This window comes from Camponotus floridanus, unplaced genomic scaffold (genome assembly GCF_003227725.1).
Source record: "Camponotus floridanus strain SB8 unplaced genomic scaffold, Cflo_v7.5 scaffold51, whole genome shotgun sequence".
Classification (NCBI taxonomy): domain Eukaryota; kingdom Metazoa; phylum Arthropoda; class Insecta; order Hymenoptera; family Formicidae; genus Camponotus; species Camponotus floridanus.
In genome coordinates this window covers 1105969-1131739 of record NW_020229670.1, presented here as the reverse complement: position 1 = coordinate 1131739, position 25771 = coordinate 1105969, and the positions used below count along the sequence as shown (strand labels likewise).

At 33.7% G+C, this 25771-nt stretch overlaps 1 protein-coding gene across 2 annotated transcripts in view; it reads right to left on the bottom strand.

Annotated features, from left to right (window-relative positions):
- Nucleotides 1–1762: 1762 nt before the first annotated feature.
- Nucleotides 1763–25771, bottom strand: part of LOC105254391 (zinc finger protein rotund) — a 207768-nt gene continuing 183759 nt past the window's right edge. For both annotated transcript variants that reach the window (XM_025412504.1, XM_025412503.1), the window contains exon 6: nucleotides 1763–3540. In XM_025412504.1, the coding sequence (XP_025268289.1) occupies nucleotides 2389–3540 (1152 nt within the window). In that variant the 3' untranslated portion in view covers nucleotides 1763–2388. The remainder of the gene's footprint in view (nucleotides 3541–25771) is intronic.

Below are 25771 nucleotides of genomic sequence, written 5' to 3'. Positions count from 1 at the left end.
TCTTTTTATATTCCAGTCTCTCTCTCTATGCGCTTCGCGCTACAGTTTTCTTCTTTTCCTTATGTCTTTGTTACCATTGGTATTCCTGCATAAATTTTACGAATGTTCTAAAATGAATTTTCCGTTCGTTTTTCGTACGTTTACCCTATCTGTTTTCATCCGCGGACACGTTACGACGTACTTTATACGATGTATTCTTTGTGTGTTTAGCGTATATTTAATTTTCTTATTTATCAATCCACTTATGTCATACGTTTCACATTTATTTGTCTGTCAAGGGATGTGATTTGCATGTAAATCGCGAAAATTTCTTAAAATAATTAAAACTCGTATACACAAACATTACGAGAAATTAAATTTTTATGTAAACTATATTCTTGATGAAATTATAATATAGTGCTTTCTTTAATATATATATATATATATATATATATATATATATATATAATACAAAAAACATAAAACGGAGAAAGATACGTAAAACACAAGAGTAAAAGAAAACTGCATAATTAATATCTTAGAACTTGAAATATATTAATTAATTAAACATAAAACATTCCTCGAGTTTGTGGGAACAATGTAAAAAATAATTCCAGTTGAAATCTCGATCGTCCAAAGTAATTTCATAAGAATGATAAGAAATAAAGGGGTGTGTGTCGAAAAAGTCAACATCGCCGGATTCCAAATTTCGTTTAGAGAATGAATTTATTGAAAAACACACATTTTTTTTCTATTATATATATATATATATATATATATATATATATATGTATATATAACTATATAAAAATATAAATCATTTGAACATTTTTTATCAATGAAAAATGATCTCGGTCTCCGTTCACAACTAAGATTTTTCACGATAAACTGAGGAAGAAATCAGTTCATTCATCTCACCGGCGTATCGTATACTTTCTAGCATTATGAAAGTATATCGTCTACCGTTCGAATACGAGTTAATCCATGATCGTGCTCCACTTTATCATTCAAACGTCGTCAGATCGTACGGATTATATCGCGACGAATGCGTATTGATAGAACTTTCTAGCTCGTAATTGGCACGCATGATCATTGGCGAGGACGTTAGCACGCCGAGAAGCGTAGATAATCTGAGAGAGTCCGGTAAATATCGATTTTATTCTCAACGGGCGTAGAAATTGAATTTTTAATCGCGGGAGACAACGAAACGGTTCTTGACGATCGACAGTAGATCATATCGATTATTAATAATTAGACCAGTATGCAAAGATATAGTTCTTTTTTTAAACTACATCACGTCAGTCTTATTACATTAAGGAATGTAACCGTCGAGGTTTCCATCATGTTACAAACGCGAGTAACGTATGCATGTGTGATTTAGAGCTTTGGTTAACTGTATCGTGAACCGTCACTGTAAATATCTTATAAATGTGCTTCCAATTTCATTAACAATCGGGGTACCAAGATGTAATTACGGAAAAGAAAATACAGAAAACAATTTTTACGTTGAAAACTTTCATCGGAATTAATTTTATAATCGTCACCGCGATTTCACAAATCGATTACTAATTGGAGAGCGCGGCATTAATTGGCAATCAAACTAAAAGAATAGTTTTTAATCTAAATAAATTTGTTTCTTTTTGTTCTGCGTGTAATAATTCATTCTTAAATTAGATCATTGTGCTCATCTGTGTTTCAATAAAACATACGTATATTTTATACAATAGATAATAACACGTAACGCGTAAGCGCCATTTTAACACGAGTTACACCCGCGAAATCGAAAGACTTATAGATAAGACGTTAAAAAAAAGGAAAGAAGATAAAAAAAGAGGAAGAGAAAGGAAAGACAGCGGATAGTCTTGTACGGGTTGTCGAAAATGATTTCGACCGTACGAGCATACATCTCGTACACCTCTTATCCATTTTCTGGCAACGATTATCATCGTAAGCATTAACCCAGATAGCACACATGTCCAAAAGACATCTAAAAGACGACTTAAAGATGTCTTAAAGTCCTTTAGACATCTTTAAGACATCTTTTGGCCTTTTTGTGCTGTCTGGGAAATCTATTAAAAGATTACGATGAGACGCGCTATTGTTCTTACAGGCATACATACCTATGCAATACGAATGCAAAATGTAATTAAACACCGAAGTCAAACGTTTGAAAGGAAAGTTACGTTTCGGAGTCATTTGCGTGGGATTTGCGTATACACCAGCGTAAAAAATAAATTAGACGGGTATAAAGAGATCACGGAGAGGAGAAGACGATCGAGCCGGATGAAGCGAGAGAGCTCAAGCTCACAACGTGCCGTGTCATGGAAAGTAGAAGAGAAAGACTAAAAGAACCGTGATGAAGAGAGCCCGCGAGTGCTTCCCGAAGTTAATCCCCAAGACCAGCTAGAGTTACTGCTTCTCTTTGAGACCGCCCAGCAGCGCGTGGCTCTCCATCGTGGCACTGAGATTGCTGAGATTGCTCAAGTTCCCCAGATTCCCCAGGTTGCCCAGATTGCCGAGATTCGGCTGATGAGCGTAATTTCTGATCTGGTGGAGACTGATGAGCTGATTCGGGAAAGACGTGGCGTTTTGGTTGCTGGTGGTGCCGGGCGTCACGCCGGCGGACGAGGACGTGGGCGACGACTTCTGCGTCGTGTTGAACGCCTCGTAGAGATACGGCCGTGATGCCGGGTGATGACTGCCGGGATAGTGCAGATGATTCAGCGGATTCAACGGGTGCTGCATCGAGGAGATCGAGTTGATCGAGATCGACGAGATCGGCGTGAAGGCCGAACTACTGTTGGGATGGTGATTCGCGCCAGGCTGGGGCGTCTGTTGCCTCGAGTCATTCTCGATGGGCTCGCCCGTGCGATGCCCGTGTCCCGGCAGCAGCATCTCCGGATTCTGGTTCTGATGATACTCCGCGTGATGGTGCGGCAGCCTCTCGTGCAGGTCACCGATCACCGAATCCGGGCTTACCTTGGGCCAATAGTGGTCCTGATGATGAGTGGCCATCGCGTGTATCGACGGCCTGAGGCCCGTCCCGATGATCGGCGGTCTCTTGTCCGTTCTCTCCGCGTGCTTCTGCATATGCTTCGCTAAATAGGTCTCCTGGGTATAACTTTTGCCGCAGTACTGGCAGATGTGCGTTTTCAGGTGCTTCGACTCCTTGTGCTTCGGTATGTGCTCGAGCAGGCTCGGCTCGTCGGAGAAGCACTTGTAGCAGGAGTTACACTTGTACGGCTTGTCGGTTTGGTGGCATCGCGAGTGGCTCTGTAGATTGCTCAATTGGCTGAACGCTTTCGTGCAGCCCGGATGCCGGCACTTGTACGGCTTGTCGCCGGTGTGCGTGCGAATGTGCTGCTGTAGGTGACTCAGCTGGGTGAACTTCCGTTGGCAGATCTCGCAACGGTACGGCTTAATGCCCAGGTGGATCCTCGTATGCTGTGACAGGTACGAGGAGTTGGCGAACGCCTTCGAGCACTGCGTACACTTGTACGGCTTCGCCTCGCGCATATGGATCTGCGTATGGAGCTGCAGGTCCGCCTTGCTACCGAATATCTGTAAAAAGAAAAGAATACTTTGATGTCAGAGAGATAGAGAGAGAGAGAGAGAAGGAAAGACAGAGGAAAATAGAAAGAGAAATACAAATAGCGAGAATATGGCCGAACGAGAGACGAAGAGACGAGTCGTAATCAGTTTCAGGAACTCCGCCATTGCAGAAAACTTAATGTTTCCCGATCTAAAATGCAAATTAACGACTTCCTACGTGAACGTGACAGTAGTCGCGAGAATATCGCGCACTTCGGACTCGATAGACATTCGTCTCGCGTATCTTTCGCGACAATGTTCGACGGAATGAAACCGACGAGGATGAGATTCGGTTGGCAACCATCACCGGCATCCACTTCCACGGCACGTTAGCCGCAGAAAAGAGCGCGCACCGCGTGCGGTATATTTATAAATAAATAAATAAACGTAAAAGAGAGCAGAGAGCACACGCTGCCAGTAGCAGGAGCATATACATATATGAGGCTGGGAGAGGCTGACCTTGTCTATCACGGCCTCGGGGCATATCCGACCGACTGGCTTCGGGTACCGCATAGAGTCTTCCCCTTCCCCCTTTCCCCCTCTCCACGTGCTCTAATATTCTCGCGCTCTCTCCTTCCTTCGTCTTGCCTCTCCGCGTTTCGTTTTATCTCTTCCTTTATCCTCCTTTTTTCTCCATCTCATTCCTCTCACATCATGCTAGTTTCTAGTTTCTCCAATCTCATTTAATTCTTTTTTTTTCTTTTTCTTTTTTCTTTCTTTCTTTTTTTTTTTAATATTTTTTTTCACGTCAGGAGCGAAGAACAGGATAAGCAGTCGTCACGATCGACGATTATTAACGCCTATCCTTTTTGATATCTATTTTGGAGTGAAACGCTTGTGGCTTATATTATCTTGCGCATAATATGAATCAAATCATGAATATTTCAATATATTAATTATGCAATTACGACGAAATTGTTTTATGTTTAATTGCCACTTTATTGCAAGATATTTTATTGACAACTGCGATAATTATTATGCATGGAATAATTGAATTTTTGCTTTAAGTAGTAATCTCAATTGTAGTAATGTCAAAGTATAATACCATTTCCGAATATCTCAGCTTATTATAAATGCCATTAATCGATCGGACGTGACATAAGTCACGCTATAATTCAGTACAGCCCTTTAGAGCTCCTACATCTCAGGGATAATCAGTACCCTCCGCGCTATTTTCGATCTCTAATTTCTGCATTTTTTTTTGAAAATTTTTGTTCCGTCTACGGTGGGTCATTAATGCTTAAAAGGTCTCATTCATCCATAATAAGGCGCGCATCATTACCGAACAATAACGCCGATCACGAGATTCGTGCTGTCCCGAAGGATCGTGCGGGTATTTGGCTTCGTGGAAAGGGCAGTGAATTGTCTTTTGACGCCGCTGTGAACGAAGGTATCGCACCAGAATGACGTGTCCGAGTCGAAGAAACGATTCTGAACACGCGAAGAGAGAGACGGGAACAGAGGAGCTAGTTTCTCGGCGTCGTTGTTCCGTTCGACCGAGTGTTATTACGTAAAACAGCAGGTTCTCTTCTGAGATCGTTGTGTCGCTACGTCTGAGGATCTAGGGCGGTTCTTGGGCCCTTCGCGCGACAAGAGCTCAAAGAATGATTAACTCTCGTTACCCCGTTCGATGAAAGATTCGTTATTTCTAGCTGAAAAATTGTCGAATGCCCTGCGAGTCGAGTAGACAAAAATTCCAAACTATATTTTCCGGACAAAATTAACGAATAATTTTTTTTCACTTTTTCTTTAAGAACTGATATTTAAGGATGTATTGGACGGACTGTCTGTCTCAAAAGTTAATCCAAAATATCAAAAAATTAAAATCGGGCAGAATATGAATTCTAATTGAATGAAAAATTTTTTAAAAATCACGAAATCATACTTCAAAGTATTCTTTAATATAAATAGGTCTTAATTTCCAAGAAAATGTTGTCACGTTTTATCATCAATATTGCGTCAAACCGATAATCACAGTTATTTTTTAATAATAATTTCAAAACGAGCAAGTAAATCGTTTTAAAACTTTGTGGGAACATTTTTACATGTATGAAGAATATAATATTACAAAATGAAATTTTTTATCATTTTTCTTTTATAGTTTGTGAATAATTTATTACCTGTCTCTTGAACGTTTACATAAAATCCTATGTTAAATCGCAAAATTAAAAAATTTATAACTTTTAAAGGAGCAAGTAAAAAAATTCGAAATAATTCATAACAATTTAGAATGTTATTAAGAATGTTAAATTAAAAATGTACGGCGATCTCATTGATTGTAATATATTTCCAATACATCCTTAAATTTTAATGAAAAATTTTAAAGAAAAAGTGAAAAAAAGTTATGCATTAGATGAATTATGAAATATGGAATGAATATTTCATACATTTGCATTGTATAAGATGGATCAAGTACACATGTACACATTTCAATTATAAATTTTTAAAATATAGATTTTTATTTAAATTTCTTAAATAGAAAATTTTGAAATTTTCGTGCTATAGGATTTAATTTTCATGTTTTATGCTTATGTATGCTATTTAACAGAAGCGAGAAGAGTGATAATCTAAGCTTGCTAGAGGAGAGTTTGGTTAACGATCGCTTTACGGTTGTCGTGGATCGTGATTTATTTGGTAATCGATCGACGGTCTCGCTCGAGGCTTCAACGGCTGACTTGGCGCGTCCTTTAACGGGTTGGAGCTGCTATTTTTTTATTTCCTCCTTTCGAAACACGTCCTTGCCGGTGTCAAGTTCGCGCATAGTTCACGTAACGCGATAGTCTGCTGCGCGTAATTTTTTTTCGTTTCTTTAGCACGACTAGCAAACGGGAAATATGAGGGGCGCGAAGACAATTAGAAAAAACGCAAGAGAGGAAGTATTTATTAATAAAAAAATATCCCTAAAAATAGTTGATAAAAATTTTTCTTCAAAAAATATATATAATTTTCCTTAAAAAAATCAAAATTAAATATGAAATCAATAATTAATTAGGCAAATACATTGAAGCAATTGATAGGGATTTGTAATTTGAAATATTTGTCAATCTTGCATTTATATATTATAGATAAAATAAAAAAGAATTTCAAAATAAGTTCGATACTTTGTATATGATATAAAAATACATTATTATGTGTGCTCCAAAGAAATATTTGTACAATATATATAAAATAGCACTAATATATTGCGGATTACAAATTGTAAGTCATAAAACTATTTAACACTTACTGCAATAACATCGATTGCATTAATCACCAATTTTGAATTTAAAAGAGAAAAACTAATTGACTTGTTTTAAAATTATAAGTTTTACCAAGTAGACCTGGTTTATATCATCAACCTAATATAAATTAAAGAAATAAAAATTATATTAATTAATGTACCTAATATTAATATAAATTATCAACCTCGTATAAATTATTAAATAGTAATTATGCATTTCCTACGTTTTCGTTAGATTACTCAACTTTTTTTTGCGAAAGTACATTGCAATGACTCTAATTTATTCATGTACGAATCATTATTAATTCTGTAATCGAATTTAAAATAAGAATAATTAAAATAATTTAAAATATATAAGAATAAGTGGAACTTTTCGGAGATAAGAATATTAAAGCAAAAAGTTTTTTTTCTTTCTTAAAATATTGTTCACATAAGTTTAAGAGAATAAGGCCAACACTTATAAATAATTTATTAGTATAAATTCTTGTAGATAAATTTTTGACTTTATGTGAACCCCGATTTTCGCTACATATTATTATGCGATAGAATGAGCGATTAGATTTGTCAAGGTTTCTTGATGCAGTATAATTCATCGTCGTCGAATACAAATTACGTATCTTTATCAATCAATCAGCCAATCGATACTTCCAATTGATAAATTTTAGATCCTGAGAAAATTATTCGCTTTACGAATTGTGAAATTTATTCATAGCGAACGTGACGAAGCTATAAATTCTAATAAAAATAATGATGGAGATCAAAAGTGGCAAGATTATAATTTTCGTGATTTTCAAATTAAGTTTTATCTCTTTTCTATTCGTTGATTTAATTATGATATATTTGAAAAAGAATCAAGATAAACTCGCTGATTGGCAGGTTAAATATTCACGTATAGACTTTTTCTGCAGGAACTTGGAGGAGTTCTCTCATCGTTCAATGGACTTGATTCAATTAAAGAATTTCTCGATGCAAATTACGGCGGCGATAAATAAAAATTGGCAGTTATAATTGACAGAAGACACTTATAGTCGATCGCGGAGACGACTCGCGAATGTGACTTATTCGAGGGAATTTCAAAGAAATTGAATAAAGAAATCCTGCGAATTATTATGTTTAACCGTCTGTAATGCGAACGTGCGGCGACGAAGTAGTCCTGGCGAATTAAATCGGACAGCCCGGAATCTCACGTGTACTTTCTGTCTCTCTCTCAAACAGGAGACGCGCCTTCAAGAAAAATAATGGCGATAAATCCAGAAATTACGTCGGTCGGACTACGCGCAGGTATGCGAAATTAGCGCCTCTAATTACGAAACCGGCGAGGAACTATGCCCGCTGGGCAGCCGGCTAGTCCTCCTGTCATTTCTGATTAATCGACGTCGATTTACTTAGGCAATACTTAAGAAGCCGAGACGAAGTACATTTGCCGTGACGCAGTTGGGTGTATAAATCGTGTACGCTCCAAGATCATCAGCGGAATTTAGAAGTGCGTGCACGCGGAGGCTGCACTGTGTTCAATTCTCGAATTAACATTGAATAACGTTGAAGATTTGTTAATGACCGGGAGTCATCATCTCAACCGTGTGAACGTGAATTTGTTTCCTCCATTTCATGTGAAACAATGATTAATTACTACATTTTCTTCATGCAATCAATATATATACATATATAGTTATTATACGAAAGAAAATGGACTGACTAATCATTGCCAATTATAATTTATATATATAAATATATATATATATATATATATATAAATTATAATTTATATATATAAATATATATATATATATATATAAATTATAATTTATATATATATATATATATATATATAAATTTATTAATTTATATATTAATTTATATATTAATTTATTTATAATTAATTTATATATTAAGGTTGTTTTGCAGATATATTACAATCAATGAGATCGCCGTAAATTTTTAATTTAACATTTTTAATAACATTCTAAATCGTCATGAATTATTTCAAATTTTTTTACTTGCTCCTTTAAAAGTTATTAATTTTTGAATTTTGCGATTTTAACATAGGATCTTATGTAAACGTTCAAGAGACAGGTAATAAATTATTCACAAACTATAAAAGAACAATGATAAAAATTTCATTGTGTAATATTATATTCTTCATACATGTAAAAATGTTCCCACAAAGTTTTAAAACGATTTACTTGCTCGTTTTGAAATTATTATTAAAAAATAACTGTGATTATCAGTTTGACGCAATATTGATAATAAAACGTGGCAACATTTTCTTGAAAATTAAGACCTATTTATATTAAAGAATACTTTGAAGTATGATTTCGTGATTTTTAAAAAATTTTTGATCAATTAGAATTCGTATTCTGCCCAACTTTAATTTTTTGATACTTTGAATTAATTTTTGAGATAGACGGTCCATCCAATACATCCTTAATTTATATATAAATTATAATTTATTATATACATATATATATATATATATATATATATAATATACAGACACACACATATATATCGGGAATCTCTCAGAAAGCTGGTCATCACACGCGTACAGAGAATTTCGTTGTGCTCTATGATGGATGACGGTCCTTCGCACTAGTCTGCGTACATTTGCTGCTCAGTTCCTCGTCTCGGTTCTTCAACCTCCGTGAAGTAGTCTACGAAGTAGCCCCGGGGCCAGATCTCGTAAATTCAATTTAAATATTTCGACCTTAATGATCGTCAGATGCGAGAAGGAAGACAGTCAAGACAGTCAAGGTCGATGTCGGCATGCGATAAAAGTACATTTTCGTTAAGTAATTGACAATCTTTCGCATATCTATTAAATTAGATATTAAATTCGCAATAATTCTTTTTATTTCCTTTTTCCCATGTTTAATAAAGTCTTTTTCAAGAACGCATCGAAAAGTATAACGCGATGCAAAAATTTCAGAAAAAAATCTTTAATTTTCAAGTTTCAAATTTTTCGCTCTCGAGAAGTCTCGTGATTTTATCGAACTCACATGAATTAGCAATTTAAAAAAATTTTTTTTATATAAATTATGCAAGCATAAAGTATATATTAAATAAAAATGCGCATTAATAACATGCTTAAATTGTGTCGAAATATATATATATATTAAATATGCGCGCGCATATATATACACACACACGATTTCGAAACAAAATAAAAGATTTTTCAATACTCTTTAAATCTTTTAAAAGCTTTCGAATTTCAAATAATGATTTATAGATTTATATATTCTTACATGCGCATTCAAATTGATTTACGTCATCAAGATGATCAATAATAAGAGATAAACACACGTGTGTTCATATACGTTAGTTCCTCGCGTAATAGTGTTACTCCGCTTGCCGGAATTTGTAAAATACTCGATAAGTTAAAGTCAAAATAAAGCTGCCGAGATAATTAATTTTATCAAATTAAAAGGCTTCTAAATGTGTGCAATTGAATTCGTTACGATTATCGACATTTTACTCTCTTGCGTTTAGCTCGTAAAGTCAATTCATTAAGACGATAAAGACACGTAGCGATCTTTTTGCAAACAAAATGATGAACGTCAAACTTGAGATTAATCACATAAAATGCTATTAAGTAGGAATGTAGAAATCATTCGAGTTTTCAGTATTTTATATATTCAATGGACTTGTTAAAAAGTCGCAAAGATTTTTAATGATTGACTCCAGCTTATCCGTCTTTTTAATTTCTCGATTTATATTTCAAATATGCTTGTCTTTCTTTTTTATATGCAGAATTAATTACATTGTCGTTAATATTCATATTATAATCTCTCTCATTGTTATTATATTTTCATATTATTACTATATTTTTTAGTACATAATATAATAATAATAATATTATTATATATTTTTTATATATAATAATTATTATACAATATAATTTTTGTTATTATATTGTGTTTTTTTAATAAACTAATATTGAAAAAGAAAGTGTTGCTTCTCTGCGCTCCAAACTACCGCGCGTTGGCTCTTATGCCATTTTCTTTTTGATTTTTTCTTTGACATTTTCTTTTTGATTTTTTGATTGACTTGGGCCAAGTCTCCAATTATTAAATTTATTATATAATAATAATATTATTATATTTTTTATATATAATAATTATTATATATTAATAATATTATTAATAATATTAATATATTATTAAATATAATTAAATATTATTAATATATTATTAAATATATTATTAAATATAATATTAATATTATTAATATTATATTTAATTATATAAATATTAATAAATATAATAATTAATTATTATTACATTTATTAATATTTATATAATTATATTTATTAATTTGTATTACAATAATAATGTAATAAATTATTATAATTAAAACTAAATTATTATAATATAATAAAATATTTGTATTATAATATAATAATGATAATATTATTCCATTGACTGAGGCGCGGAGCGCGTAGATATTCTATTGATGATAAATTCAAATCTAAGAGCCAGAAACGATTAGAATACGCTGGAAATTTCTCTTCGAAATTGCTATCTGCGTATAAACACGCGTTGAAGATCTAAGAGTTAATGAACAACACGCACGTTGTGCGTGTAACAGCTCTTGCTCCGGTTTTCCGCTCGCCTGCGGAGCTGCAACAGAGCCGGCAGAGAGGTCGGTGACAACCTGTTGATAGGAATTTTCGTAGCCGGGTTGACGCGCCGGGTGAAAATCAACCCGGCGACACGACAAATTAAGCGCCGCCTGTCGCGGCGGCAGTTACTCGGATAATTGCGCCCCGCGAGATAATTTCGAAATGTTTTGGAACATTTCCCGTGGCTGAGGCGAGGCGCAATTATTTTCGCGAGAGGCATTTTTAAAGCGTATCATCGCGATCGCGAAAATTATTCTTTAAATTCATCGAAGTCGAAATAAAGTACAAGCAATTTCGCGTAATTACGTAATACTATGACACTGTTCGAGTACAAAGTGGAATTAACGACGCAGATTGAACGAATGATTTAATAAAGAAAGTAAAAGCACGATTGGTGATAATAGTGGAGTAAACGAATCGCGTCTCGAAGATTTATCGGTCGACGAGTACGGCTTCTTTCTTCTCTATCGATTTCTGGTGACGCAGGTTATCAGAATCCCCGACGACTTCAAGATTATCTGTTAGACTCTAACGGTATCGCTACGTGAAGAGAAGGTATATGGGAAAAAGGAAAGAGAGAGTGAGCCCTTTAGAATCTCGGAGATAAAATAAAAAGTATTTGTAAAAAATATTTGTGGAGCCGTATGACTCATTCCCTCTGTCTCCTTCTTCCTCCTCTCTCCTTTTCTCTCTCCTCTTAGCATGGACTAAGTATCCTTGAACTCGTGCATAAAATTATAATAAATTGGAGGAGTCGCCAAGAATTATGGCTATGTTAAAAAATTTAAATCGATTGCAAATCTCAACGCACACGTGTCGTATAGAACAACCCGACATCATGACGACAATACGATTATGATCAGTGTTTGCTGGTATCTAGATAAAATTATCTAGATAATCATCTAGATAAAGAAATGGATCATCTTTATCTTTAACTAGATGAAGAAGTACAAAATATCTTTATCTTTATCTTAGATGAAAAATATATGTCATCTTATCTAAAAATTGTCTAAGATGACGTTTTCATTATGCAAAAAAGTTTTTCAGACAAGCTTCAAAAAATCTATCTAAAATATATTTTGTATATTATTATTATTAATATATTATAAATATATTATAAATATAAATTAATAAATAAATATTTATCATATCATTTATATACCTTTTTGCTATTATTTAAATATTCTTTAGGAAAAAAGAAAGAATATGTGTTTATGATTTTAATATCCCATTTATAATCTGCGTCACATTTTTTACAAATATTTATAGTCTTCTAAAATAAACAAAAATATCTAGATAATTATCTAGATTATCGCAATAATTATCTCATCTTTCATCTAGATTAAGTAAAAGCAAAATCATCTTTATCTCATCTAAGATAAATTTACGAATTTTTATCATTATCTTTATTTAGATAATTTTGAAATTATCTACAACAAACACTCTTCCTTAGAGAACAACTTTTATCAAGGCGAATTATCCAGTCTTGCTAATTTGTTATCCGGCAGCGGATTTATCTATTCCACGCACAGAAAGGTGTGCGTATTATGTTCCAAGGAAGTATTTATTTTCTAATAAAAGGAAACTGACTAAGCGGATTCCTGGGTAGTTTGATCTAGAAGTACAATTTGCCAGAGTGGCATTACGCAAACGCGTCACGTCTCGGTTGACAGGTTTTCAAGACATCGTTCCACTATCATTCTGCCACACAGCAGCCGACATTCTCAAGCCATACGTTTCGTCTAATGATATACGGCGATTATACAGGAAAGTGGTAGTCAAACGAGTCTCGCGCGAAAAGCCACGATATATCCTTCGATATGCCACTTGGTGGCACGTGACACACGACTGCTGTACAGCTTTATTATTATTTAACCGCAAAGGCTGCTTATATCATAAACATTTGTGTCCAAAGTTACTTTCCTAAGATTATCGTCGTTCGATAATACGTTATCCCAAAGAGAAGGCCCAAATACAATTAGAGGACGCATAACGTTTCGAAGCAAGAGAAAATAAATAGAAAAAATATATATTAATATACATATGTATACAGATTTATTTATTTATTTATTCATTTATTTATTATTATAGATTTAAAATTTTACGTAAAAGTTTTATGATAAAATTTTTATGATGCGGTCAAGAGTAAAAAAGTCTCGGCAATTTGCTAATCAGGATGATGACAAATAACGATGACCCAACAGAAATACATATCAAACAAATTTTAAAACCATATTCGAAACAACACGAAGACGAAAGTGTTAATATGAATTAGCAATGAAGAATTGATCGTTGTAATCGATTGTTCGCTACTTTAAGGATGTATTGGAGATATATTACAATCAATGAGATCGCCGTGAATTTTTAATTTAACATTCTTAATAACATTCTAAATTGTCATTAATTATTTCAAATTTTTTTACTTGCTCCTTTAAAAGTTATTAATTTTTGAATTTTGCGATTTTAACATAGGATCTGATGTAAACGTTCAAGAGACAAGTAATAAATTATTCACAAACTATAAAAGAACAATGATAAAAATTTCATTGTGTAATATTATATTCTTCATACATATAAAAATGTTCCCACAAAGTTTTAAAACGATTTAGTTGCTCGCTTTGAAATTATTATTAAAAAATAACTATGATTATCGGTTTGATTGCAATATTGATGATAAAACGTGGCAACATTTTCTTGGAAATTAAGACCTATTTATATTAAAGAATACTTTGAAGTATGATTTCGTGATTTTTAAAAATTATTTATCAATTAGAATTCGTATTCTGCCCAACTTTAATTTTTTGGTACTTTGGATTAACTTTTGAGACAGACGGTCCGTCCAATACATCCTTAATTCGAACAAATGGTCGACCGAAAAACATCGCTAAATAATGTCAACAGTGAAATGAATTTGCGAATATTCGGATGATAATGACGGAAGGACTTTTATGACGTAGGCAGAAACGACGCGAACGATCGAAGCGACGACAACGACCGGTTCGACCTCCTCTCTCATCCTCTACGCACGGCAGCTGGCAGGTGCCTGGGAGAATATCCCCGACCGATTCTTTATCTACCCAATTATACAATCCCCTGTCTAATTGGCTAGCTCCGTGGACCACCCTAACGAAAAACAAAAACAACTGTCTGCAGATTCTTCTTCACGCCGTTAGACGACTTCCGTAAGTGGTTCCCTCATGTCGTATTATGCAATTGGCGTTGCGCAAAAGTGACTTAATCTACTAGTGTAGCGGCTTTTTAAGTGGATTGAATCTAAAATGCGGGTTATTTTTTCGATTTGTAATCGCGCTCATTTGTTTATTATTTGTGTACTCTAATTTATTTTTGCATAATGAAAATTGTTGAATCGATTTGTCAGAGAATAAGCATAATAGATTTGCATTTAGGGATTTAGAATTTATTTTTTAATTATATCAAACTAATTTTTGCGCATCGACCAATCTTTCTTGGTAATCGTACACTGAGAAAAAAATCTGGTTACATTAATTAGAAATTTGGTAAATTCAACCAGTATGTCTGTTGGAAAATGGACGAATCAGAATTCCTTTAGGAATTGCCAGATGAGTATGATTAATTTCTTCCTGTTAAATTTACCAAATTTTTAAATAATTTAAATTTTTAATTTTACCTTTTGTTATTTTTTATCACATCATCACATTTGCGCTGAGGATGAGTCGAAACGTTCGCAAACTTTTCTTTGTAATTTGTCCCATACTTATTTGATTGTATAATAAATAACTGTGTTATAAGATCAACACTTGACTCGTATTGCTATTAAAACTGATTTGTTTAATTTTTAATTTTTAATTTTAATTTTAATTTCTTCCTGTTAAATTTTATCAAATTTTCTCGTAATAATACTAAACTTACAACAAAAATTATGGCTGTGTCCATGTTTAGTTAATATAACTTTTATAGATCCAACTAGAAAATATTAACCAAATCCTTGTAGTAAAATCTATTAAACGTTCTAGTTATAAGAAATCGAGTCTTATTATAACTAGAAATTCTGCTTGGTTTAACCAAAATGCCTCCTATCAGATACGTCTTGTTGGTACAATCAAACGATTTTTCTCAGTGTAACATAGTTTTTGATACGTTACGGCAAGCGCCGAAAAAGAATGATAAATGATATCTCCTAACGCGAAAGATTAAAATGCATCGCGTTTGGAACAATATGTGGTAATTGTGAACCGGGGGTTTAAGCTGATAGTTGATTGGCCGCGAAGCCGCTATTCATTAAACTCGTGGTTGAGCTTGTTGAGATCACCGAACGCAAACTCTAAACCAGTCATGCTAAACCAGTCATTTATACGCGAGTCTCATAATCGGAGCTTACATTAGAGTTGCGAGTTTACAATTCGACAAAATGGTTTCGTAATCAGAACGGTCGACCTTTGCGGCCTGATTCCATCCATCGCCGGCCGATGATTAGCGTTTTGCAACTAATTACACGTTACATTGGAATTCATCAAATACCTGACCGGAAACCCGTAAAAATGTTCGATTACGTTTCTGCTAGGACAGAATCCTGTTAATTCGAATTTCTGCGAGGGTTAATCATTCATTAGAAATCGAATTATTGCAGCATAATTAGGGAAAACATTATTTACTTTTTAACTCGAAATGTTGTTTTAATTGAAATTTAGATTGATACCGAATTAATAAGAGGAGAAATAATGACCAATTTTCTCAATTATATTTTTTACGAAAAAGGAAGAAAAAGATGCACATCAAATTTTTTTAAATATACGTTACATTACCGTAATTTTTTATGACTCATTTCGTATATATTAAATGACACGTAATAGCTAACAGCTATTTTGAATATTTTTAAAGATTTTTTTATTTATTTATCGGAAAACGTGTATGCGTATGTGTGCGAGTACAAATTCCGAATCGATGTATTCCTATGAAAGAATAATGCACGATCCAATTTCTGCTGGAAGCAATTCGAAACAGACGCAACGGTTCATTCTCTCCATTCCTGCCATTCATTAACGTAGACCATGGTTACTAGGAACGGTTTCAGAATCGTTTTAGCCTCGAGACGCGAACAAAAACCGAGCGGTAGCGTTCGCGCTGCAAGAGAAAGAGTAATTAGTAAGAGAAGAGGAGAGATCAATGTGTGTGGAGGACGTTACTTTTTCCCTAGAACTATAGTGCGTTCCAGATACAATGTTCGCTGAAATAAAACGTTAAAGCATAAAGTAGTTCTTTACATGAAATAGGAGTTTAACGCAGTAAAAGACGCGAGTATTTTTTACAATAAATTCTAAACATTTCATCAAATATGATAAATATTGATCAAAAATATATTTCCGATAAAACTTTTGTCTTCTGCTTGCAAAGCTCATTTTCAATCTCGTAATATCTAATTGATTGTATCAGAAAGTGTCGTGAAAATATCATGACGTATCGCAGGAAAAATACCGCTCGTGCTACGCAAATCAAAAGTATTGCAACTCGGGAGCGATTACGTGAGAAGACAAAAAAAAGAAGAAATATATCAAAAAAAAAGAAGAAATATATCTTCGACAAAATTTTTGTCTTCCGCTTGCCAAGCTCATTTTCAATCTCATAATATCTACTTAATTGTATCAGAAAGCGTCGTGAAAATATCATGACGTATCGCAGGAAAAATATAGCTCGTGCTACGCAAATCGAAAGTATTGCAACTCGCGAGCGATTACGTGAGAAGACAAAAAGAAGAAATATATAAAAAAAAAAGAAGAAATATATCTTCGACAAAATTTCTGTCTTCCGCTTACAAAGCTCATTTTCAATCTCGTAATATCTACTTGATTGTATCAGAAAGTATCGTGAAAATATCATGAGATATCGCAGGAAAAATATAGCTCGTGCTACGCAAATCGAAAGTATTGCAACTCGCGAGCGATTACGTGAGAAGACAAAAAAAAGAAGAAATATATATAAAAAAAAAAGAAAAAATATATCTTCGACAAAGTTTCTGTCTTCTGCTTGCCAAGCTCATTTTCAATCTCGTAATATCTGCGCTTGATTGTATCAGAAAGCATTGTGAAAATATCATGACGTATCGCAGGAAAAATATATAAAGAAATATATAAAAAATATAGAAGAAATATATAAAAAATACGATTACGTGAGAAGACAAAAAGAAGAAATATATAAAAAAAAAAAGAAGAAATATATCTTCGACAAAATTTCTGTCTTCCGCTTGCCAAGCTCATTTTCAATCTCGTAATATCTACTTGATTGTATCAGAAAGTATCGTGAAAATATCATGAGGTATCGCAGGAAAAATATAATAGCTCGTGCTACGCAAATCGAAAGTATTGCAACTCGCAAGCGATTACGTGAGAAGACAAAAAGAAGAAATATATAAAAAAAAAAGAAGAAATATATCTTCGACAAAATTTCTATCTTCCGCTTGCAAAGCTCATTTTCAATCTCGTAATATCTACTTGATTGTATCAGAAAGAATCGTGAAAATATCATGAGGTATCGCGGGAAAAATATAGCTCGTGCTACACAAATCGAAAGTATTGCAACTCGCGAGCGATTATGTGAGAAGACAAAAAGAAGAAATATATATAAAAAAAAAGAAGAAATATATCTTCGACAAAATTTCTGTCTTCTGCTTGCCAAGCTCATTTTCAATCTCGTAATATCTGCGCTTGATTGTATCAGAAAGTGTTGTGAAAATATCATGAGGTATCGCAGGAAAAATACCGCTCGTGCTACGCAAATCGAAAGTATTGCAACTCGCGAGCGATTACGTGAAAAGATAAAAAAAGAAAGAAATATATCGAGCCGAGTGATTCTAGACGGATTGTAACGTGTTGTTTATGGACGCGAGGTGGTCGTCGCATAGACGACGTGAGCCAGACTCGTCGGTAGAGCCTGAAATAAAAAGCACCCGAGGCATCTCTCCCTGTGACCGGGACGCGAGCGGTGGTCGGGTTGAAATGAGCGTAAGGAAGAAGCGGAGAAAATTGATACGCGATGAATAAAACGTGCAGAAGAAGCGCGCGAGCAAAATGAGATGCCGTTCATTTTTCCGTTCATGTTTCCGCGATACGGGCGTTTGCGGCTGTGGAGGAATGCATTCGCCTGTAACAATTGCCCGTAAACGGGGGCCCGAGTTCGCACCGGAGGGTGATTGAAATACGAAAGAAGTATATTTCCCTCTCTAATCAACTCTCACAGAAATGCAATCCTCCCCTCTTCTGGATCTCGATACATTTCAGGACTCTTTGTCCGTTTACTTTTACACTCTCTCGTATTAATAATAATTAATCAATAAGAAAAATAAAGTATTTTAATAATATATATGTTTTACATACACACAATTGTAGATGCTATATAAATAAGCAATAAAGAATATCTGTGTGTGTACATGTATATAAAGAGAGAGGAGATATTCTGGGATTTTCTGGTAAATCCTGTATATTTCACACATAGCAGAGTCCACCCTCTTGCGGTAACGTTTCGTCGGAGATAGGGGGTTTGCGGCTGCAATCGGGATGGTATCCCTTGGCTATGATAACTATAGAGAAGCGGGTTATGTGTGTTCCTAGGGAAGGATTTTTTTCCATTAGGAAAGGCTGACACGTATGCGTGCACACTATAATAGGCGAGAAGCGACGGCCATCTGCGCCCCTCGAAAGGTGCATACAATTTTTTTTCGATGCGATTGCGTTTCGAAATTACACGTACCAAAATGCGAACGTCAATTTTCTCGCCAATTAAAATCATTGAACAAACGAGAGAAGAAGAAGGACAAAATACTTAAGGATGTTTTCTACAATCTCAGCAAAAAGTAGCTGAAAATCAATATTGACAAATATATCCACTTTTGGTGCATTTTGAGTAAGAAATTGTGTGGAATTTTACAATTTGATCTTAGCTACAGTGCAGAGATGTATTTTTCAATATTTATTGCGTTTTTGAAATATTCCGAATTTTGTTAATCGAAATGATTAACTTTTAGCAGAGAATTTCGCCTTGTGACAGATACACGGCTAACTTCATTGAATTATATTTAATATCTTTTTAACCAGTTAGTACTTGTTAGTACTTGTATAATATTATTTGACCAAATATTTCCTATGTATCTAAACTTTTGCAAATTTTAAACAAATTCTGAATATTATTTCCATGTGTTTTTGTCATTTGAATCGACGTGGTTATACGTTTCCCATAAGAACACATGTTAATTCGGTGCAAATTAAAATCCTTATAACTTGTGAACGCTTTAGTGAATCGATTTAAAAATTATACCGAAGATTCTAAACATATTTAAGGACATTCTGTACAATTTTCATTAAATTCTCAATATTTTGAAAATACAAAACATCCTTAAGAAAAATTAATTAAATATATACACTTTGAATAAAGTTTATCCTCAAAAACGGTGATATATTTTTGACTGGTATTGTAATGATAAAATTAAAAAACAAGTATACAAAATTAACGAATGGCAGAACAGTATCATCTCTATAATAATAGTTCTCACAATGTAATTCTAATTATATCCCATGGACAGAAACGAAAATTATAAAATATACAGTAGAATTATTGCATTAATAATTATTATCATAAATCTATACGTTCGATTTCTAGACATTGTATAAATAATTATATGTCGAATAGACACGCGACGGGAACACATGTTAATTCGGTGCAAATTAAAATACTTATAACTCGTGAACGCTTTAGTGAATTAAAAATTGTACTGAAGATTCTAAACATATGTAAGGGCATTCTGTACAATTTTCATTAAATTCTCAATATTTTGAAAATAGGTACAAAACATCCTGAATAAATTAATGTCTTTTAATGTCAAAGTCAACGAAAGTAAATCAGTTGAATAGATGATAAGGATTCCGAAAAATGTCCTTCTTCAATATCTTAATGCACAAAACTTCCCGATGTAATCGTTCGATTTTCCACATTCGAAACAAGAGACAGAAAAAATTATAAAAGAGGAAAAGAAGAACGACGAGGGATGACGGCGAACAGCACGAAGATAAAACGAAAAAGCGAAGCGCCGATATTCGTTCAAAACGAGAGGAGGAGGAGGGAGGGGGCGAAAGGGAGGAAGAGAGGAAAAAAGATGGAGAGGTGAGAGACGAGGCGAGAGGAGCGGATGAGTCGAGGAGAGGAGAAGGATGCCGACGAGAGCGACGGCGCTAACGATTCCTTAATGAAAGCTGAAACGGCGCGGCAGAAGGCTAGCCTCGTGTTTCGGAGCGCTCGGGTTCTTTTACGCCACCGGTCCCACCCTTTGAACGTATATACGTGTATATAGGGTGTCTCTGGCCGAGCGTATTTTTCTCCGACGATAGACATCGTGAGTGACTTAACGGTGGCAGAAAATTACTATGGATTGTTAAGTGAAGAAGCATCGTTCCATCGAGATGAAATTTGAGAATTAATCAAATTTAATGAGAGACCATGCTGGAGATTTTTTAAATGCTCTAATTACAATGTATGTCGGCGATTAAGGTCTTAATTAAACTTTTATTTTAAGAAAATTTACTTCATTAATTGGTAAATAAAGTCGGAAAATAATAGTAAGAGACACTATTGGTTTCCTAACTGATTAAAATTTTCTTAGAAATTTATATTTGTCGAGTTTTAATACTCCTTTAAATTTTTATGTTTTAATTTTGAACATAGGATTATTTGCTATATAAAGTCATTAGTCTCATTTGTAATTCCATGAAAAAATATACCATTCTAAATGTTTCGAGTCTTATTGTAAAAACATCATGTATAATATACATGACCGACGGAGACATTTCAATACTCGTTTCAATTCAAGATACTCATTTTTTTACGTTAAAATTTTACATTAAATGAAATCAAATCTTAAGTTATTCGAAAAAACGCTACGTATTCTTCTAAATAAATACACACACATACAATCTACGCAAATACAATATAATATCCGCGTCTACCTAGATGCTATGAGCATGTTATACATACAATAAGTTTCATGTGCATATACGCAGAAGTGAAACACGAATACTTCTGTAAACGGGATGTTTGACCAGATGAATCTCAAGCTTATTCGCGCATGATTTTCGTCGAGACATCATTCTAATTAATGTTATGTAGTTTATGTAATAAGAGAGTGAATGAGAGAGAGAGAGAGAGAGAGAGAGAGGGAGAGAGAGAGAGAAAGACAGAAGGAGTTTAATTCACGAGAACACACAGAAACTATATAAGTCTAATATTAATAAAACTTTAACTGTGCTATTAAAATCTAGGTGTCTTATTCCTTAATAATAGCTTGGAGAATATACGATAAAATCATTATTTTACAAAGAAAATATAAATATAATTTAGCCATAATATGTGAATTAATAATTTTCATAATATGTGAAATGATATGAATTAATAATTTTATTTTGAATAAAAAATTATATGAATTAATAATTTTCATAACATCTCTTTTTTCATCAAGGTCGGTAAAATGAAAGAAGAAATTATTTTTTTTTCTTTTCTCTCTCTCTCTTCCTCACGTACAATTTTTTCTTTTAAGAAGTTTAGTACTAGAAATAGAAACACGTATGGGTTCTGCCATTACAACCTCGCGTTGAACACGACGCGTTTTTATAACTTCCGTAGGAGAAATATGGTATCCTGTGTCATCAGAGAAGAAAAGGGTCTCGCGCTTAATATATATGCCACAAATTTTGATTTTCTATTTAAGGTTGCTCGAGAGTTAAGGCAAAATTATCAAAACGAATGTCACTCTAAAGAAAATATATCTAACAGATGAAATGAGGCGTAGCCAAGTGTCGAAAAATGTATCCCTGTATTGAGTAAAAAGTAAAGAATATAAATTCCAGAAGAATGTTAATCCCTCTCTTATAAACAATTTTCAATTCTAACGATAAAAGTTGTCGACGTCGGAAGGTGAGAAAACGATCGACGAGCAATTTGCATGGGAACCTCCAAAAATCGCTTTCCCTAGGCGCTCGTTATCAGAATTAATTCTCTAGTCGATTTGCGCTGGTTTCGTTATTTTTCCCATTGTGCAGAGCACTGCATTGCGCTTCATTCCGTTTTTCTCCCGAATTTCTCTGCAATTTTCTACGGAGCGGACGACGTGCATTCGAGACAAAAGGACTTTTTCCAGTGCATCGAGTTACGCGATCTCGTCGACGTACAAACGAAACGAGACTATCCTGGTGTGACGAAAGAGTTATTAAAATAAAGTACGGAAGTGAATTAACGATATTCCTTTTCGCGGCTTTCCTCCCCTTTCGTTACCTTAGCAACCTTAGCTTGTAAAAAGTAGAGGGTGCAGTTTTTCTCATCTGATGATACGCACAATATGATTCATATTAATGATACGAGAAAACAGGTGCATCAAGAGGGCATTAAAGTTAAGAATCAAAGCCAAAATTGAATATGCTTTTCTATATATAAAATCGAGCTTTAAGGACGTATCGGAGATATATTACAATCAATGAGATCGCCGTGAATTTTTAATTTAACATTCTTAATAACATTCTAAATCAATATGAATTATTTCAATTTTGTTTACTTGCTCCTTAAAAGTTATTAATTTTTGAATTTTGCGATTTAACATAGGATCTTATGTAAACGTTCAAGAGACAGGTAAATTATTCACAAACTATAAAAAAACAATGATAAAAATTTCATTTTGTAATATTATATTCTTCATACATGTAAAAATGTTCCCACAAAGTTTTAAAACGATTTACTTGCTCGTTTTGAAATTATTATTAAAAAATAACTGTGATTATCGGTTTGACGCAATATTAATGATAAAACGTGGAAACATTTTCTTGAAAATTAAGACGTATTTATATTAAAGAATACTTTGAAGTACGATTTTGTGATTTTTAAAAAATTTTTCATTCAATTAGAATTCGTATTCTGCCCGACTTTAATTTTTTGATACTTTGGATTAACTTTTGAGACAGACGGTCCGTTCAAATATATCCTTAAATAATTTCCTGGAGGGAAATTTCGAAAAATAAGATTTCATCCGCGATCGAATCTGCCACAATATTTCGACAATTTTCCGAGTCCCTGAAAATCGAGGATCCCAAGGTGCTTTCCTATAAGACGACGTTCGCAGCTCGGCGAACAAGAGCCGGTAGAAAAAGACTTTTTAACAGGTCAAGTTTCAGAATCTCAGTGACGCACAAATGGAATTACTCGCCGAATACGAAAGAAAGTATAGAGCTCCTGCGCTCTCTATCCCCTTCCAATTCCCACTTCCCTCTTCCCTGGCATCCCTTTTCAATCCGCGATACGCTCCTTCCTCACCGGCCATTCAAGATTCGCCCCCACCATCGAATGAAAGATGAGGAGTGAGAGAGAGAGAAAAAAGAAAAGCAAGAGGAACAGAAAGAGAGAGAGAGAGGAAAGGAGATGCCCCGATATACAGGGAGTCGATCGTATCGTTTATTTCTGTACCCCAAGCAGATTATCTTTTTCGTTTTCCAGCGGGCCGCGCGCTCGGAGAAGCCCTTATTGTGACAACGTCATTGTCGTACGGTTCTGGAAAATTGCGCACTGTGAAAGCATCTTTAAGACAGGCAGCCTCACAGAATCTTTCCCCCGTCGCTTCGTACGAATATCTGAGACACATTGCGTTCTTACGAAGCGCACCAAGAGCCGATCGGGATCGATCAATGTTGATTTTATTGCGACTTATATCACATTCTCTCTCTCTCTATTTCGTTTATTTCTTTTTATATAAGATATCCCATCATCCACCTTTCATCAAAAGATTCTCAGATCAATTTGAAGTAGGTCTTTCTCAGACGACATATTGAGTTATGAATTTATATATTAAGAAAATTCATAAATTTTAAAAGGTGTTGGTAAATTAAATATAAAAAAAGATAATTTATATAATTTTAAATCTATTATCGATATTAATTGCAAATCGCTCTTCGCGCCTCTTTCTCTTTAGCATTCTACAATAATTTGCATTTAAAAAATGTCATTTTTTATCGATTTCTTTAACGCTAAATCTAAATCCTCGAAGAAATCTTCAGCATATACTAGATGCATGAACACATCTGTGTACGCTGTTTTATTTCTTAGGGCACAAGAAATGAACGAATCTTGAATGAATCTCGCAAGTCCGCGAGAAAACTCGAAAGAAACTAACTTGGGCTAGTATTACACCAACTTACATTTATTCATGACTTCAGTGAAATAATCTGATCTTTCTCAGGTCCGCGAGAGATGCGAGACTTCGTTCGACCATGCGCTTTTTAATAGTAAGGATGTTTTGTACATACAATCCCAGCAAAAAGTAGCTGAAAATCAATATTGAAGAATATACTTGTATTTTGGTGTATTTTGAGTATAAGAAATTGTGTGGAATATTACAATTGATCTTAGCTACAGTGCAGAGATGCATTTTTTAATATTTATTGCGTTTTTACTGAAATATTCCGAATTTTGTTAATCGAAATGATTAACTTTTGGCAGAGAATTTCGTCTTGTGACAGATACACGGCTAATTTCATTGAATTATATTTAATATCTTTTTAACCAGTTAATACTTGCATAATATTATTTGACCAAATATTTCCTCTGTATCTAAACTTTTGCAAATTTTAAACAAATTCTGAATATTATTTCCATGTGTTTTTGCCATTTAAATCGACATGATTATATGTTTCCCATAAGAACACATGTTAATTTGATGCAAATTAAAATCCTTATAACTTGTGAACGCTTTAGTGAATCGATTTAAAAAGTACTGAAGATTCTAAACATATGTAAAGACACTCTGTACAATTTTCATTAAATTCTCAATATTTTGAAAATAGGTACAAAACATCCTTAAGAAAATTTAATTAAATATATATACTTTGAATGAAGTTATCCTGAAAAACGGTGATATATTTTTGACCGGTATTGTAATGATAAAATTAAAAAACAAATATACAAAGTTAACGAATGGCAGAACATTATCATCTCTATAATAATAGTTCTCACAATGTAATTCTAATTATATCTCATGGACAGAAACGAAAATTATAAAATATACAGTAGAATTATTGCATTAATAATTATTATCATAAATTTATACGTTCGATTTCTAGACATTGTATAAATAATTATATGTCGAATAGACACGCGACGGGAACACATGTTAATTCGGTGCAAATTAAAATCCTTATAACTCGTGGACGCTTTAGTGAATTAAAAATTGTGCTGAAGATTCTAAACATATGTAAGAACATTCTGTACAATTTTCATTAAATTTTCAATATTTTGAAAATAGGTATAAAACATCCTTAAGAAAAATTAATTACATATATACACTTTGAATGAAGTTATCCTTAAAA